Here is a 15,241-nt window from a genome sequence, read left to right on the forward strand (position 1 = left end):
CTGGGAGCTCCGAATCGTACTTACCTGCTAATCAAATTAACCAACGGTGGATTAATTATTTATTTTTACTTATATGATTTCCTATAATACGCCTTTTAAAGTTTGTCGATTTGATTGACACCGTCGCCTGTTCTTTTATCCCATGCCCCTCAAATCACATCCTCTCTCTCTCTATCTTTCTCTCTTCCTTCAACAAACAGCACTGACCAAAAGCCATCATCTAAGAGAGGGAAGGGGCGAATCAACTTCTATTCAATTATCTCTGCTCCAACTTAAAAAAAAAAAGAAAAAAATGCATCCAAAGATGCTCCTCCTCATCCTTGCGGCTTCCAGTCTCATCAACGAGGCCGCATCCCAAGATTCGACAGAGAAGTGCACTTGCTCTCCTTGCGGCAGTCCTTGCACAAACCCAAGCCCTCCGCCTCCCCAACCAGAGAATTACCCTCCCCCACCACCACCAACGCCAGAATACTACCCACCGCCACCGTCACCGCCTCCTCCCTTCCTTCCCCCAACCCCTACACAACCTTATTGTCCGCCACCTCCGCTTCCTCCGTCGCCTCCATCACCAACCACGCCTTCTAATCCTTGCTGTTCACCTACCTCAGGAACGACACCTTATTTTGGGTTTGTACCACCGGGCCAACTTTATCCACAGGATCTGAATTTCGTTCCATCAGCTGCTTATCAAAGGTTACAAGGGATGTTTGAGAATTTTCTATTGTTTAGCTTTATTGGTTTTTGGCTGTGAAGTGTTTGTGGGCCGGGGCGTTGGTGGCGTCGAAGTGTTAATTTTAACTATCTTTGCTCTAATTTTTTTTGGGTATTTTGCTCTGATTGTTGAAGTTGTCGCAATTGTGTGAAAGGATGGTGGAGTTAGAAAATTGGAATAAATAACTGTTGTCTAATTCTTGCCTCATCAATTTCTAGAATAAATGAATTGCAGATTCTGCTCTGGAAGCTCTGCTTTTCTTCTCTTATTCTGCTGCTGCTTGGCTTCAATCAATTATATTTATGGCGATATTTAATTTCTTGTAATTTATTCCGTTGGATTCAAATTGATGTTTTTTTTTTCTACCAATGATTTTATTATTTGTTTAGAGTTAGAAATTCTTAGCTTTCATTCAGATGTATTTCATCCATGTTGAACTTTGGTTTCAATCTATTTACTTGTATGGTTGTCTATCATAAATTGCAAGGGAAAAACTGAATTTTTTTTTTTAAGATGTTAAAATCACCTTTTTTTGTTCGATTTGAATTCTAAAGAAAAATAATTTATGTATAAATCAGTGTTGACTTGAATTTACTTCAAAAGTCGAACTTATACATATATGCAGTATTAGAATTACAATCTAATTAAAGTGAAAGCGAGCTTAATTGAATTAAATTAATCATTTTTCTTTGTTCGAATGTTAACTAACTGCACGAAATTTGTTTGGCCAAGGCCTAATATATATCAAGCCTTGTTGATTGTGTGGTTCCTTAAGATACAAGAAAAATCACTTTCGTTTTCTAATCCGACATTAATAGAAACAGTATGCCTTATTAAAATCAATTTCTTTAAGGTCGAATAATCCCGATTTAGAAGAATAGTTGCATGGTAGTTGCGAACATTTTAATTGGCTGTCAACGAATTATGTTGGCGAGTTCCTTAGCAATGAAGTTAGCTTTATTAGTTTAATGCTCCACTCAATGGCATGATGAACTGCCATAGTGATTTTTTTTGTTTTTGGGGGGGGGGTGGGGGAGAGGCCATAGTGAATGGTAACTGGAATTTCTTCTCAGTGCAACGTGGTCATTTCAAACATGCAAAAAAAGAGATATTTGTTGCCAGGCTTATATGTTTCTTCCTCCTTTCCATTTTATTAACATTTTTTTTATGCGCATAGAACAGTAGGCCAAGTAAACTCAGTTACATTCTTGTATGGTGGTAGGTTCCACCACTGATTATTGGTTCGCATTTAAAAGTGGCAAAATTTTTTGGAGGATCCAATTTAGACAACTATTATATATGTAAGAACTGTTAAAGGATGAGTGGCTTGCCACGTAGGCGAGTCTATTGGTATAGCCTATTCACTCAAGCAGCAAATAATGAGGGACAATTGCTTGTTAATATGATTATAGTTATTATTTTTGTAAAATCAGAGAAAGCGTTTGAACATCAGAGCTTAAAACAAGAAGCCTTGATCGGCTTCTTCAAGAGAAAAGGAAATAACGTGAAATGGTTTTTGGAAGAAACAGAGAATTGCTTTCTTTTAATGGCTGTCTATTACATCACAAAGCTCTTATTTAAAGAGAACTTGGCTATAGGGAAAGCCACAAACAAACAAAGAACCTAAAGAAAGTACTAAAGAAACAAAAGCAAAAAAAACAATCCTAATAAAATCTGGAATAAATCCTAACAATCAACCCCCTAATCCAAATTATACAAAACATCAGAATCTGTCCAACCGTCTCCCAAATCTGCGGCTATGGCCAAGCTAACTTCTGGTTCAACCCCTTGAGACAAATTTGGACAAAACCACTTAATATGCCCTTCTTTATTACAATGATAGCACTTCCTGTTGGCATTGATCCTACGTGATTCTGATCTTCCTCTAGCGATCAGAATGTTGCCATTCTTGTCTTCCTTTTGATCAGTTTTCCTTTGAACATCTTTTGACATTAAAACGGACTTAACCTCCGTTAATGTCAAAGTTTGCTTACCATACAACATAATGTCAACTATGTTTTCATACGTCTTCGGTAGAGAGCTGAGGAGTATGATCCCTTGATCTTCTTCGTCAATCTTCACATTCACATTTATGAGGTCAAGAATCAATTTATTGAAGTCGTCCAAATGCTTTCGGAGTTCTTGATTTTCTTCCATTTGGAGAGTATACAGTTGTTTCTTCAACAACAATCGATTTGTAAGAGACTTTTTCATATAAATTGATTCTAGCTTCCTCCATACCTTCAATGTCGTGTCTTCTTCAGCAACCTCTCTTAACACTTCGTCACCGATAGGGAGAAGGATGATACTGTGCGCTTTCAATTGGATTTCTCTCGCCTTGGCTCTGTCGGTGATAGCAGTGAAGTTCTCTTCAAAGATTGCATCGGAGAGGCCTTGATGAACTAAAAGCGCCTTCATCTTGATCCTCCACAGACTGAAATCATTCTCTCCCTTGAACTTGTCGATCTCCAGCCTTTGCATCGACATGATGAAGAAATCAAGATCTTAAAAGAAAAACCTCTGTGCTTTGCTCCTCAACACAAGCAGAACCCTTCGGCTAACTGCTGTGCAGCTTAACGGTTCAAAAAACCGTTAAATCAGCCACAGCTCCTCCGACGAACTCCCCCGAGCAGCCTTCTCCCGTGCGGTCTCCGCGCCCAGCCACCAGCGCCTTCGCACGCCTCACGCCGCCTTCTCGCACCACGCTCGCCGCCAGCCCGTCTCCGGCTAGCCTCCGTGTGCAACCTCCCGTGCACTTGCTGTCCGTGAGCTCCTCCGACCCACACAGCCCAGCACGATCACCTTTGCGCGTCTTGCTCTCGCCAACCTCCAGCCTCCGGCGATCTCACCTCTACACGAACTATTGCACTTCCAGAGCTTCTTGCTTCATCAGATCTGATCTTCTTGGCTCCAAGAACTCCTTCCTTCCCAGTGGTTCTCCGGTGAGGAGTGCCGTGCGAATGAAGAAGAAGAAAAAATGGAGTTGGGGAAGAAGTAGATCGGAACCCAATGCAAGAAATGGAAGGTGGCTCTGATACCAAATTGTAAAATCAGAGAAAGCGTTTGAACATCAGAGCTTAAAACAAGAAGCCTTGATCGGCTTCTTCAGGAGAAAAGGAAATAACGTGAAATGGTTTTTGGAAGAAACAGAGAATTGCTTTCTTTTAATGGCTGTCTATTACATCACAAAGCTCTTATTTAAAGAGAACTTGGCTATAGGGTAAGCCACATACAAACAAAGAACCTAAAGAAAGTACTAAAGAAACAAAAGCAAAAAAAAACAATCCTAATAAAATCTGGAATAAATCCTAACAATTTTAGTTATGCCTTACCTATTAATGCAAGGAGATGAGCCAAAAACACTGACAATTATCCAGGAAATGATAAAATTTGTATTTCCCTTGTCTTTCTTATATTGGATCTTGTATATGTATAAAAAGAAGAAGGTTGTAATCGCATGTTTCACTTCACTCTGCTAGGCTTTAGGAGTTTTTCAACCATGTTTTGGCCCCTCGCTTCTTTCCTTCAATTGCCTCTTGCTTTCTTTTGATCTCTCTTGTTGATCAAGCCGGTTGGCCTAGTTCTACTGACTCCTCTATGGACATCTCGAAGTTCCACGCCTTTACATTGCGTCCTCCCTAACTTCCATTATCCCCTCTCTTGCCATGAGGTGGAATGCCTTGTTCTACTCTAGCACTCTCTCTATTTAAAACTTCTATAAAAAATTTGCCTTCTAAAAAAGGCAAATTTTGCTTCTCTGATGCCTAGATTAACGAAGCTTCACAAGTTTGCAGCTAGGCTTTGGTCGGCTATGCAATCCGTAAGAGACCTTTTTTATGAAATATTGTTTCTTACTATCAAGAAACTTTAGTTTACTTCTTCTTAATTTTTCCTATATCGAGGATATAAAAATAGTTTTTAATAGGGAAATGTGGTTCATCTGTTGGTGTCCCTTCATCTTCAAAAAATGGAGTTATGACTTCTCCCTTATAAAGGTGACTTAAAAAAGGTTTCTTCTGTGTGAAATTTCCTCATCCACCACTTTGCTGTTGGTCTGAAAATGATATCTCTAAAATCACATGAAAACTTGGCATTCTGATGCCTTCCGATCTCTTTATTAATAACAATTTTATTCCTTACATTTGCTCGAGTGAGTATTCAAATTACTACTAAATCTGTCCTTCCTAAAGAAATTCACATTAACATTAAGGGTAGGGATTTATGATTGCATTTTATATATGAAGGGAGACCCTCTCCTTGTTGTCACACCACCACTTTTTTCCCATGATACAAAACATGTCTTAAATCCACTAATTGAACCTCATTTATTGCCCATATTTGCTTCTCAAACCCTCTCTTATGTTCTTTAGTTTGGAATTTAATAAGAAGACCATGCCACCTTCCCCTCAGAACCCTACAACAACTCTTCCACCACCAATTACCCTCCTTATAAATCCTCCGACAACCCTGGCTCAAGACCTAAATAACCTGACTTTTGAATTCCTTTCCTCCATCTCCTCTTATATGAATGTTATCTCCACTATGAAATCCCCGATCACCTCCTCCTTGCCTTTTTTGCTTCTACTTCCTTGAATGAAGACCCTACCTCAGCCCCTATTCTTGACTCTACTCAAGGGTTGGCCCCTCCACCACCTCTCTTCTTTTAGTTTGTCATTCCGCCAATGGCCCTAATTAATCAAATTGTAAATATTAGGTCCTTTAGGCACTTATCAACTCATTCACTTCAGTCCATAAATGGCACTGAGCATCCTTTATAGTGAAAGCACTAAGGAATATTAAATACTCATAATGATTGAGAAAAGTTTGATTTTCATCAAAAAGTGAAAGCTTTATTATTCATTTGATAGTTTTCTTATGATATTTAAAAGTGATCGCTTAAGTTTTAATTATCTTCACCCAATGAAAAAGACATGGGAAAAGATTCAAAAACTCAATGAAAGATGGGTTGACTCCTCCTAAATTATAATTTGAATATGACCAACATGAGTTTAATCAAAATATTTAAAACTTAACAACTTTCTTTAAAGAAAATTGTAGTTTCAAATATTTTGAATTTCAATGCTATGGAAAGATTCTTGAATGGGAATAGAGTTATTTAGACTCTAACATCCAATTCTAGTTTATGATAAAGATATATCTTGAATTGAATTTTATATCTTTTTGACGAAGTTACCATAGACTTTATCAGGAATAGAATCCCTCCAATTCTAACATCCAAGATTAGTCAAGGCATGGAGCTACCCAACCTCTATGTGACTCATCATCATTAATACACAAGAAGAAGGAAGGTGTACAATAATTCGGTGTGTATGAGAGGAGCAGTTCGGAACTTAAGGATACAGGATCAGGGCAGTTGGCGAACTGCTGGGGACGGTTCCATCTGGGGGGGAGACGAAGGCTTGAGGCGTGTGGGTTGGAGGAATTCGGGATTACATAGAGAAGTCAATGTGAGAGTTCGTTTCTTCTGTGCGAATGGAGATCGTGAGGGAGTGCGAACTGCTGGGTGGTTCGCGAATTGTATAGAGGAGATGGGTTATGGGTGCTGGTTTGAACCAGCCTAAAAGGCACTTGAATCTCATACTTACCTTTATTCTATTTTAAATTTGAACGGCTTAGATTAATCATAACTTAAAGAAGAGTTCAAGAGTTAATTTATATTTCAAATTGATTTAGAGATTAATTAGAAAATAATTGATAATTTAAAATAAATATTTTGAGTTAATTTTAAAATAGAAATAATTTTGAAGTACTAACTTTATCTCATTTATAAAGATTTGAATTTGATTGAGTCGAGGTGAATTGATTTGAGCTTAATGATGTATTAATTTGATCGAAAAATAAATTCGATCATATCAAATTGATTCGATCGACATCGACGAATCATAAATCGAGCTTGAATTAAGTTCATTTTGGAGTTGAATTGAAACTAGATTGAATTGACTTTGATTTGAATTGAATGGTAGGTTTTAGTCGACGCTACGTCAATGGGTATCCACCTAAGAGAAATCCTATGGGGGTGACGTCTACACTAGGTTACGAATACCTAGGTACTAGAGTCGATTCCGGGGAAATTGACCTCGAATAATGAGGTCAACAGGCACTATGCTAGGCAAAAGAAGGAAGGAATGAAGAGAGGAAGGGGAAGGTGTGCTCTTTAAAACCTCCAAATGACTCCTAAGTCCTTCACTATATTATAGCTTGGAATGTTGGAGGTTTAACCTATAATAACTATTATCCCAAAACTAAATCAATTAAAGTTAATTAAACTAAATACTTATTTGCATTTGATTCAATTTATAACTTTTAGTCTTAGAATGTGTACTGAGACAAAGTAATCAATGAATTGGGCTAGAGAAGTGAAAACTCTAGTTTTGATATTTTCTCTAGAGATGCCATAGCATAGCACTATAAAAAAAATAAAAAAAATAAAATAATAATAAAAAAAAATGAAGCAGCATAGCACTACAACATTGTTCTATTGTGAAAATGGAAGAAAGATGGAGAAATTGTGTGCACTATGAAAATGAGAAGTGTCACTACGGTGCATAGTCTACATATGCCACATCACTATTATTAGTAGCTCTGCAGCATTGAGCTCTTAGGAAAATGGAAGAAAGATGGATAAATGGTTTACACTATGACATCGAGAAGTTCCATTATGATGCATAGTCTCAAGTGAGGATATTATAGAAGAATATTGAATATTCTCTAAGAGCACAATGATGTTGGGAAGCTAGGTGTTGCGATGCTAGGTTAAGTTAATGATTTGTTTTATAAAGATAAAAAATATATTAAACCACTTTCATCCCTACCTATCTTTCGGGAGAAGAAGGATAATAAAGGAAAAGGGAAGTGGACAGAGAAAAAGAAAGGTGGAGATTTGAAGGCCGAAATTTTGAAATCATCGATCAAATAAGCTAATGAAATTATCGAGTTTTAGATAGACAACCCATACTCTATTTCTGATTTTAATTCTTGGATGCTTACAAAAAAATGTGTTTATAAATTTATTTATCTTTAGTTTGGAAAAATATTCATTGTATAACTTATAGTATATAATTATACTCTTTTTTCTAGATATTTTGACTATCGGATTACTAAATTTTATCAGTTGGATATCCATATATGAATTGTTTAAATTTATTTATAATTTTGTCACTTATGAACCTTAGTATAGTTAGTAAAGTGTGTTAAATTGGTATTCAATATATTATCTATAAAATTGATAAAATTCTGTGAAACTTAAATATGCATATGAAATTATGGATTTTGAATAAAAATTAATATTTAGTATATACATGTTTTAATTTCTCAATTAAATATTACATTTACATCATCATGCATTTCATGACATTTTGGAGCTATGTTATAGAAATGAAAGTGCGCTTTGGATTTTGTGCTTAGACCCAAGAAAAATGTTTCTTTATTATGGACTACTTTGTTTTACTCTGGCTCTAAGAAGAGTTTGTATTCAAATGTACTCTACTTTATTATGAATTTTCTCTACACTTTCCATAAGCATGTCAGAGGTGGTAAATGGGAGTTTTAAATGACAATGTGTTGACCTCATTTATGTATGAGGTCATCAAGTCCTATCCAGATTCTTGTGTGTTGATATCATGGTTAACAATCATCCATCTATCAATCATCTAGAACTCAATCTACACTTCAAACATCAGCTTATCCCTATTTGCAGTTACCCAGTTTACATTCAAACTTCAATCATCAAGTCTTCAATCAAACTACATTCAATTTCAATCATCTAGTATATATCAACCTATCATCACTTGAGGTTGCAACCATGCACTGTAGCTACGTGACTCAGTACACTACCAATCTCATTGCACTAGTACTTAGTGATCACCACTTCATTTCCCTTATCCAATTATAAAAAAATTACCTAATTAATTATCATTGATGTGGATGAATAAAATTCAATCAATCAAATACTGAATCTAGTTGAAATCCAAAATTGCAGACTCGAATTCAAGGTTAAAGGCCCATATCTTATAAGCCTTTTTGAGTGATTTTAATCACCTCAATAACCATTCAAATGGCCCCCTAATTCACAATCTATTAATTTCATATTAATTAGGTGTGTCCCTAGGGTGAACCCATCAAATTTGAGGCCAATTTGGGAGCTCTGACCCTAAAAATATGATTGATTTCTAAAGGTTGTAAAACCTTCAAATACTTATAGCCTATGCCACTAAACATTCCACCTTATAGAATTTCATCTTGGGACCTTCTTCAAAATCTTTAATCATATCCATAATTCTTATTATGACATGTTAAATACAAAATTGCACTTTGGTGGACCTAGGTTGACCCATAGTTGACCAGGAGTCCAAATTGATTTCTAAAGGTGAAAATTGAAGTTTTCTCCTAAACTCAACATAGCACAACAAAAATAGGCCATGGAAAGTCTTCTAATGCATCCTAAGCATCATTAGGAATGCATTGAACTCGAATTTAAGCCTAGTTCATGCATGGTTGACCAACTTTCCCCTTGAAAATCCAAATGGTTATTTGATGCTAGATGACTAGTCCATGGTCTTAGATCACCTCCATGAAAGTTCGTTAGGGATGTTAGGCCCCTTATGAACTGGCCCAAGGATAAATAAAGAGAGTGGTAAATTGGTACACCTTTAAACAAAGCACAATAATCACAATCACCACAAAGAAATCAAATGTGGAAGCAATAATAAGAAAAGAACACACCGAATTTATAGTGGTTCGGTCAAACCTTGACCTACGTCCACTCCTTGGAGGCACCTTCCAAGTATTGCACTAAACTAAGTCTCTCCTTTAGCCCCCAAAGCTATGCGGAGAAGCCCTTACAAAATCACTTCCACCTTCCCCGGTGCGGCGGAGTCGCCGGGTCCTTTGACACCAAAGAGATCTTCTTCTTTGGTGAACTTCCCTCGAGACGAGCCTTGAATCCGACGGTATTCACGTGCGAGCTTGCCAGAGCAACCGTATGGAATCCCCTTCACACTCCCTTGAGTCCCCCCTCATAAGATCTTCTCCCTCTCTCAAACTCCACCATTTCCTCACTCCCTTTCAAGCTCTCTCTTCAAGTTTCCCCCAAAAGAATGATGCTACAATGGCTGCTAAAGACCCTTACAAAGTGCCTTACTAAAGCTTAAATAGAAGATCTCAAACGAGCTCATTAATGCAAGTTGCAGACTTTATCATCCAGGACGATAGACATATCGTCCTAGCCGATCAGTACAAATTAAGCTCATCAGCACGGGACGATTTGGGACGATTAGAAAAAAATTGGTTACATCGTCCTGGATGATATCACGATCATCCCGGATGATTAGTTTAAAATCGATTTCAATCGTCCTGATCATCACCCGTAATAGATGCTGGCCGATGTAAATCATCCAGGCCATCGTCCCGGCCGATTCTACGATCGTCCCGGACGATGTAATCGTATCAATCAGCCATTAATGCTTTCCAAATATACCAGATCAATTTAGGCTTAATTGATTTTGATCATCCTGGACGATGTGTATATCGTCCTGGCCGATTGCCTAAAATAAAGAATACTTAATCTGATCATGGCAGCTGATTCTTTCTAAATTGAGCCTATCGTCCTGGCCGATACAAGTATCATCCAGGCCGATTAGCTTATGACGACGGCTTTAATGAGGATGCCCTAATTAGGGTTTCTGCTTTTGGATAGATAGTCCAGGCCTATATAAATATCGTCCCGGATGATGTTACCAAAAACAGAAATCTTTAGGGAACAATAGAAAAACTTTCAAGTTACAAAGCATCAGGAGCCATACCAAATACAATAGACTCAAGAAAGGAAAAAGTGTACAAACTGACTCAGACCTAGTCTACCCAATCTTGAGCTGGTTCCAAATTACAGTCTGATCGTGTGGACCTAAAATATTAGTAAATAAGGCCACCGTAGAGAAATAAAAGTATGTGTTATCATCAAAATCATAAATCATGAAAATAGATCCGCAACACTCCAATGGTCTCAAATCACTCTTTTGAACTTGCTTGATCCAAATCTAACTCTTGGTTTGACTTAATTTACAAGGTGAACCATGGTTGACCAAATCAGCCTTAAGTCATAATCATTAGGTTTCCAATTCACTACCCAGCTCAGTGCACTAGCACCCATAACTTCAATCAGGTCCACATCACTTCTCTAGTAACTCCACATTTAATTTTATGCATCATTGGCCACTTGAGTTAGTGGTTGACCTGATTTGACCTAATTGAGCTAAAATGGGTCCTTCCTCTAGTAAATTTCATTTGTCCACTACATCAACCTTGATCTTCACCAAACTCATTTGAGTATTTCTCCAAGTGAATTAAGTTTTATTGGTCACCCTAATCCAATCATTAATTGACATTGTCAATCGATTAAGTCAAGGTTTGGTCAAATTAGCCCCATTACAGTCAATCCATTGCATGCACTCAAATCAATTCCTTTAGACCCTCAAATTTATTGAAGTGCTTGATATGAAAACCCTTAATCCATTGGTGGGTCAAAACTTGGTGGGTTTGACCAAGTCAACACACTGAACTTGGTCAAACCTTCATGCTTTTAGGTCAAATCATCTCATTCAATCAAATCAACTCCTTCAAGCTCTCAAATTCATTCCAATGCTTTAAAAGTTCACGAGGGTTGTGAAATCCTAAAGAAATAGTCTCAATGCTATCTAGGGGGGGGGGGGTGAAAATAAAAGCTTCTTTAAACAAAAAGAAAAATCCCTTTTTTTATTTTTTTTCAACATCTGGAAACATATAACTTTATCCTTTTATGAGGAAGCAAAGTAATTTCATAATAATAGAAAATTAGAGATTTTCTACCATGTAGTTATCACAAAAATAAGTGCGAATAATAAACTATGAGAAAATAAAACCAACAACAAACACACCAAATATTTCTAGTGGTTCAGTTAACCAGACCTACATCCACTCCCCAGAACCACATTTTCCAGGCATTACACTAAACTCTTTAGTGACTTTCCTTTAGCCCCCACATCTTGGCGGATAAGCCCTTATAAAATCTTTCCACCAACCTGATGCGGTAGCGAACCTTGAATCACTTTCACCTTTCCTAGTGTGATGGAGTAGCTAGGTCTTTTGACACCAAATAGATCTTCTTCTTCTCAAAACTTCCCTCAAGATAAACCTTGAATGCGATGGTACTATGATGCAAGCTTACCGGAGCAAACGCGTAAAACTCCCTTCACATTCTCTTGAACCCCACAAATATCTTCTTCCTCTTAAACTCCACCCTTTCCTCTCTCCCTTTCAAGGCTCTCTATTCAAGTTTTTTTAGAAGAACGGAGACTCAATGCATGCCAAAGACACTTATAATGTCCTTACAAAAAGCTTAAATAGAGGGATTCAAAAACCCTAAAAAATTATTTTCGCATTCAAAGATCAAACAATATGATCGCAGGATCGTCCAATATGATGTGTAGAATTTGATTTGTTAGTGATGTATGTTCACCAGTTAGTATAATATGAATAGTTAAATTTGCCTGTATGTACTGTATGAACCTTAGTAAAAAATAGTTCAATTTTCATGTTAGTATTGTACGATCATCAGTATGAATGGCCAATAATACAATACAATTAGTTCAACTGTAATGTAATTCTTCCAGCATGAATCATGGGACGACCAAATTTGTCTTTGTTAATCGTACAGTATGATCCAATTTGTTGATAGTACACTAGGATCAAAATATCAAAATTAAGTAATTTGATTAATTAATCATATGATTAAATTAGGCAATATTTTAAACATCATACAGTACGATTAGGTTTGTATAGTACAAATGGAAGAACTTTTCAAATTCTAAATTTTGCCTAATTTAATGAACCACATGGTTTCTAATTATAACATATCATCTAGTATGATGTGGTATTTGTACTACATGATTAGTTATATTTTAAAATATTTTTTTCCTAAAAAATAAAATATTTTAAGTAATTTCTTTAACACCAGATCATATAGTACGATCCACAAAAAAATTAAAATATTTTAAATCTTTTTTGCTCCCCTTGTGTGTGTGCACTGTCACCAGGCTAACATACACCCTTACAAGACTTGAATCAAGAAATTAAAAATAAATAAATAAAAATTACATACTCTTTCAGCATAACCTATTCTTCCCCATCTTGAACACTAAATCGTCAAACAACGGTTCAGGTTGTACCTAAAATGTTTTTTAGAACACAAACAAATATACACTATAAATATTAGGAGAAATAAAGAGGTAATCATTAATATTAATTATTATCAAAATCATATACTTGGGAGCTCGAGTTGCAAAAATCTCCTCCTTTTTAATGATGACAAATATTATCGATTAAATTTGCAAAGTAAAATATTTTCTCCTACTCTCCCTCGCTAATATAACTATATTAAAAATAGGGGAAAGTATTTTTTAAACAAAAAAATTTAAAAAACTAACTCATAAATACAATCAATCATAATACATTCTCCCCCTTTGATATTATCATAAAGAAGTGATAAAATAACACCTAAATTTAAAATACATGCAGAAGAAAATAACAACATAATAAAAAAAATAAAAATATAAATTTATGCTTAAAATATAATAAAAATCAAACACACAAAATAGATAAACAAACACACAAAACATATAAATAAAATACACAAACAAACCTTAAATACTTATACCTCATAGTCCTACTCCTATTATTATGATTCAGATGTTAGGTCTGCCTAGGAATTTTTTTTCTTTTAATATTGTCCTCATATTATAATTAGCTTATTTTTACTCTTTTTCTTTGCAGGAAGAGTTTTAAGTTCGGGCATTCAAAATTCAGATGTCCTAATTTTCTACACCCAAAGCAAAAAATATTAGAAGAAAACTTAACATTTGCATAATTTTTACCTTAGCTCCACTTTTGTTGATTCTTATACTTGTGCATTAATAAACTTTTGAATTTGTTTGTTATCAATATTATCTCCTTACTCTCATCATCTACTAAGCTACATTCATCCGTGTCTTTGGCTTTTAGCACTATTGTCTTCTCATCACTTGTATCCAAAAGTCTTTGACTCACACCTTGCTTGTAGGCAATGAATGAGCCTATTAGAATGTATATCGAATAAATATTCAAATCTCTTACAGGTATTAAATCAAGAAATTAAAAATAAAAAAAAATTATAAAAACTTTCATCATAACCTATCATACGCCATCATTAACTCTGAATCTTCAACAATAGTGTATGTTGTACTTGAAATGTTAGTTAACACATAAAGAAATATGCACTACAAATACTAAGAGAAATATTGAGATAATTATATGCAGTTATAGACCCTGTACGATCAATTTAAAGGGAAGAATGAAGCATCCAAGATGATTGACAACATCTTCTAGTATTAATAGTATAAAATATACCTTTTTAGACAGCACAATTTGTTTTATGATGTACGATCAGTTCAAGAGTTTGTACTAATCATCTAGTACGATAGGCAATGATAACCTATTATCTCTCTTAGAGCTTGGTTCATACAATATGAAATTTGGGGGGTCATCCTATACGATTAGTTAAAAAATTATGGAATTTCATCTTGGATGATCATCACCATTCACTCTATATGAATTTATTCAACAAATAAACCAAAATTATTTGCCTAATCATAGGATAAATTTAAACAAGATTGTCATTTATTGTACGATAAGATTTTAAAAAAAATTAATTATAAAATATTGCCTAAATTATGATTGATAGTTATTTTCATGATTATACCTAATTATTCTATATGGTAAGGATCAAGCACTATGATTGGCTTAATTAATAGCAATTAATAGAAGTTTCTTAATTAATGTTTTTTTAGGTTAACATATCATCTAGTACAATGTAAATTATACTGTATAATTAGTTCAGAAAACACATCTTCTTCCTAACTCAATAACTCACGCTCTTGAGTGTGTGTGTGCAAGGTTACTTAGCTTTCGGATCTACTAAAATACTTGATTAACTCAAGAAAGATAAAAAGTGCATAAAGACTAAAAATATTAACTTTCATCGTAGTCTATCAAATCTTGAGCTGATTAATATTGCAAGTGATTGTGAACCTAAAATGTTACTGAGCAGGGAGAAAAATATGTAATAAACTCAATTAAAAGGAAATATCATAGTATGAAAATCAATAATCTTTGTTATCATCAAAATCATAAAGACTTGAGTTAAGATTTGTAACTATCTATACCTTTTTGATGATGATTATATTTCAAAATTATTTTCCTATTCCCTAAGCTCCCCCTTGCTAAGTAAATTCCTTCAACAATATGGAAGGTTTTGGTTTTGTTTTCATTTTTTTTCTTAAATGAAAAAAAAAAATACGCCATAACAAAACACTGAATATTAGGAGACAAACATGGAATTAAACATTTTAGAAAAAAATTATAATCTACTAACATGCTACTCCCCTTTTTGACACCATAAAAAAGAGGAAATAACTACAAAAAATTGGAAATGATTAATAA

General features: G+C 35.1%; 1 protein-coding gene across 1 annotated transcript; it reads left to right on the plus strand.

The window, feature by feature from the left end:
• Window positions 1-304: 304 nt before the first annotated feature.
• On the plus strand, window positions 305-751 carry LOC110102529 (proline-rich receptor-like protein kinase PERK2). The gene has a single exon (XM_020830896.1). It carries the CDS (start codon window positions 305-307, stop codon window positions 749-751), a length of 447 nt encoding a protein of 148 aa, XP_020686555.1.
• The last annotated feature ends 14,490 nt before the right edge of the window (window positions 752-15,241 follow it).

This window comes from Dendrobium catenatum, unplaced genomic scaffold (genome assembly GCF_001605985.2).
Source record: "Dendrobium catenatum unplaced genomic scaffold, ASM160598v2 fragScaff_scaffold_932, whole genome shotgun sequence".
Taxonomy (NCBI): domain Eukaryota; kingdom Viridiplantae; phylum Streptophyta; class Magnoliopsida; order Asparagales; family Orchidaceae; genus Dendrobium; species Dendrobium catenatum.

What these genes read in the sequence shown, in the direction of transcription:
- LOC110102529 (XM_020830896.1), top strand. Translation starts at nt 305, where the DNA reads ATGCTCCTCCTCATCCTTGCGGCTTCCAGTCTCATCAACGAGGCCGCA.